We start from the raw sequence: 3,810 nt of genomic DNA, 5'->3' as shown, positions 1-3,810 counted from the left end.
AAGGCGCTATAAAGTCAGAATCAAGCAGAACCAGAGTACTCAACCCTTCGACTTATTGCAGTCCTTGTAAAGCTTTATTACAAAGTCGACTTGCTCTGAAATTTTCATTCAACGCGTGACGCAAGCAGACACATCGACGTGTGTGCGTGTGTGCGTGTGCGTGTGTGTGTGTGTGTGTACGGGTCATTGGACGCGCGGGCAAGATGAGGCGGGAATGGGAGAGGTTGGCTGTGCTGGCTGTGCTTGCCGGCGTTGGTGTTTTGGTGGTGCCTGTGCGTGCTGGTCTCTGGGACTTGGGCTTTTTGGATTGGCGGCATGGCACCGTGGGGACCTGTCCCAAGGTGCAGGAGCTCAACGCCACCGAGCTCCACCGACAGCTCCACGTCGCACATGGCTGTAACCAGCCCTTTCCTGTGCTTGGTCAACACTTTGCTGAGGAGACCGTCCCCCATCTCGTGGCCAGTCAGTTTTACGGCGCTTCTTCTGCCTGCCCCGACCATGCCGCTGACATTAAAGCCCGCTCTTCTCACCCTCAACCTTGTCCCCGGATCCGCAGACCACATTTTGACCCCGCAGCCCCAGCGTCCCCTCGTCTTCCTCTTTATGGGACCGACGGGCGTCGGCAAGACGGTAGAGCCCTATCATTGCCCCCTTTTCGTCTCTCCGTTGGTTCTAATCGACACCCACCGCTCACGCATGCTCTGGTGCGTGTGTTGGCTGCAGTACTACGAGTCGCGGCTGCGGGACGTCTTATTGCAACCGCGCCTGCGCTTGCTGGGGAGCAATGTCAACGGCTTTCTGACCATCTCCGGAGGCCTTTATGCCCATCGCACCAACTATGCTGAAGCCGTGGATGAGATTCTGAATTTGGTGGCCCGCCAGCTCCGTTGCGCACGTTCCATCATCATTTTTGACGAGGTGCCTCCAACCCCATGAAAGCTGTGCCGTTTCCCAGAGTCCAAGCACGCCAGTCTTGCTCTCACCACCCACCTGTTGATATGAACAGGTTCAACATTTTCCTCCCGAGCTGATTGTGGCTCTGACGACGTTTATGAACAATGCGCAGCCCGTCATGCACAACAACACCCTCGTCGATGCCAGGCGCGCCATCTTCATCCTCACAACCCACGTTCTAAGCATGGAGTTTATCGAAGCTGTGCGTACATGTGATGCCTGTCTGATTCATTCTTGGCACAATATGGGCCAACCCGGCCAATGGTCGTGGCAGGCTGATGGCATGCGACACATGATGGTGATGGCAGGCACGGGAACTCAAAGCTCAAGGCCTTGCTCGAAAAGACTGGCCCCAAGCTACTTTTGATACCATCATCAATGATATTGAGGATGATTACTACCGCCGCCTCTTGTTCAAGGTCAGCCCGCCCTGCAGCGCGTTTGCCGCTGTTTGCGGCAATATTAGGCCCCGAAACTCTGCCATCTTTCATGGACAGGCACTGCGTACATGTACTCTTGACAACCTTTTGTTTCCCCCGTTTCTTCTGAAACTTAAACACAGGGCTACATCTCGCGTGTGGTTCCCTTTTTACCCATCGACGTGCTTCTGCTTCAAGAGTACTTGGACCTTCTCCTCGAGGCCTTGGCATGCAACATGAGGGCTCAAGGCTATCCGCCTTTGGTGTGGTCTCCCGAGCTGACGGCCAGTGCAGCGACTTTTATCATGCAGGATCGAGACTTTCTTTGGGTACGCATCGGCTGCCTGCAAACAACGCCCAATGCCGGCATTTGGTGTCCTCACGTGGCGGCATGTCTGGATAGCATGGTCTGAGTCGAGTTGAAGCAGAGTCTTTTCTCTTTTTATTTAAAGCACCCTTGCACGCGTACCTGGAGGTTTGTTCTCAAACACCCCATCCTGTTAGCCCCCCTTAGTCTCCGTTGTCTTTTTCCCTTCATGCCCGTTCACCACTTGGAATGTGTTCCCTAGCATGGCTATCAAGCGGATTTGCAGCAGCTCGCTTTGGTTTGATCCTCGCATCCCTCTGTCCATGCCCATTGTATCCCTCCTCCCTGCCCTATTTTTTTCTCACAGGGTGTAAACTGGTTTTTCATGCTTCATAGCCCTTGACAAAGGTTGAAATGGATCTCCAATGGACTAACAATCAACTCCAAGCTCAGCTCATCCCCAGCATCGCTTCCTCCCCCCACCCTGACGAGCTTTGATCCGACCCCACACCCCAGCCCGAGGCGCTGCTTTGTTCATAAATTTGCGTCGTTCTCGAGCGTTTAAACGGCCCCTCTAATCTAAACCAAAAGCTATGACCGCTACCAACCGTGAGTCCTGGTTGGACCACAGCCAATAGCGCTCTGCTACCAAACGTCAATCCCCAGAACAAAAGAGAATTTTTTTTTTCTCTCTCTCTCTCTCTCTGTTCGCGACGCGCGCGCGAGTGCAGGTCAGTGAATTGGCAGCGCCATTCCCTGGCTGCTACTGTGCATGGATCGATCCTTGAGACGAATGCATTGGTCCGAGGGGAACCTTGAGCGACTGCTGGTGTTTGATCATTCAAAGCCTCTTTTTTTTTTTCAATGAATGCTGGATAACTGCCTTTGTTGCTGTTCTTGTCTGGGGGCTGCTCCCCTGGTGCCTGGACTGCTGGCTGTGCTAACCTCGATTCGTTGATCGTCGTTTTGTGCGTCCTTGGCATGCAGATTGTAATACTTCCCCCGTTCTAGTCGAGAGTGCTTCTTGTGGTGCATCATCCGCAGTCATGGTGAGCTCGCAAATGTACTCAGCTCTCCCTTTCTTGTTTGCTCACGAGTGTTCCATAAAAATGTCGCCTTGTACTGATCTTCTTCCCCCCCGTGTATCATACGCAGGCTCACCCACCAACCGCCCCAAAGCCCACCCACTCGCTACAACCGTACTTGGATGCCGTGCGCCATACTCTGACGGCAGCCATGTGCATGGAGAACTTTTCCTCTCAGCACGTTGAACGTCACAACAAGCCCGAAATCGAAGTGGCGTACGTCACACCGCTCTCACTTGGTCTAATCGAGTGATGAATGGATTGCATCCATCGTCTCTGATTCCTATGCAGACGAGTGGGCAGGAACTGGCGCACCGCCAACTGTCGTACGCCTACCGTGTAGCTAATCCTCTGTCCGCGCCTCGTTGTTCAACCACCACAGGAGCAGCAAGGAGTTGCTGATGAACCCAGTGGTTGTGAGCCGCTCGGAGAAGGAGCGCGTTTGCATCGAGGCTTCCATCAACTCGGTCCGCATCAGCATAGCCATCAAGCAGGTATGTTACCGCGGTTATATGTGTGCCTGTCCAGTCCACTTCAGTGTGCGCCATTGCGGCTCTGCCAAGCTCTGCCAAGCTCAAAGCTCATGAAATGAATCGCAACCGGCACCTTGATGGACGTTTGGACAGGCTGATGAGATTGAGAAGATTCTCTGCAAGAAGTTTATGCGCTTCATGATGATGCGTGCCGAAAACTTTTTCGTGCTGCGCCGCAAGCCGATTGAGGTTGGCCCGACCCCCTGCGCGTCACAGCCGCGACACTTGGCGACAGTCTCACCCATCCGTGTTTTGCTTTATGCCAGGGTTATGACATTAGCTTTCTCATCACCAACTTTCATACCGAGCAAATGTACAAGCACAAGCTCGTCGACTTTGTCATCCAGGTGAGCCGCATTTTGCGCAACGACACGGCAAGGTCGCCCCCAGCATGCTGGATCTCATCTCAATGCCCTTGTTTACAGTTCATGACGGACATTGATAAGGAGATTAGCGACATGAAGCTCAAGGTCAACAGCCGTGCCCGTATTTCGGCGGATCCTTCCTTTCCG

General features: G+C 53.5%; 1 protein-coding gene across 1 annotated transcript in view; it reads left to right on the top strand.

The window, feature by feature from the left end:
• Window positions 1-203: 203 nt before the first annotated feature.
• Window positions 204-3,810, top strand: part of MONBRDRAFT_39386 (uncharacterized protein) — a gene marked incomplete at both ends in the record, with an annotated part of 9,249 nt that continues 5,642 nt past the window's right edge. Inside the window, 9 exons of the mRNA XM_001751038.1 lie at window positions 204-704; window positions 1,028-1,156; window positions 1,263-1,373; window positions 1,517-1,702; window positions 2,836-2,981; window positions 3,148-3,259; window positions 3,392-3,487; window positions 3,565-3,645; window positions 3,724-3,784. Of these exons, the coding sequence (XP_001751090.1) occupies window positions 204-704; window positions 1,028-1,156; window positions 1,263-1,373; window positions 1,517-1,702; window positions 2,836-2,981; window positions 3,148-3,259; window positions 3,392-3,487; window positions 3,565-3,645; window positions 3,724-3,784 (1,423 nt within the window). The remainder of the gene's footprint in view (window positions 705-1,027; window positions 1,157-1,262; window positions 1,374-1,516; window positions 1,703-2,835; window positions 2,982-3,147; window positions 3,260-3,391; window positions 3,488-3,564; window positions 3,646-3,723; window positions 3,785-3,810) is intronic.

Source organism: Monosiga brevicollis, genomic scaffold (genome assembly GCF_000002865.3).
Source record: "Monosiga brevicollis MX1 MONBRscaffold_93 genomic scaffold, whole genome shotgun sequence".
NCBI lineage: Eukaryota > Choanoflagellata > Craspedida > Salpingoecidae > Monosiga > Monosiga brevicollis.
The sequence above is the reverse complement of the archived record's forward strand: the minus strand, read 5'-3'. Positions and strand labels throughout refer to the sequence as shown.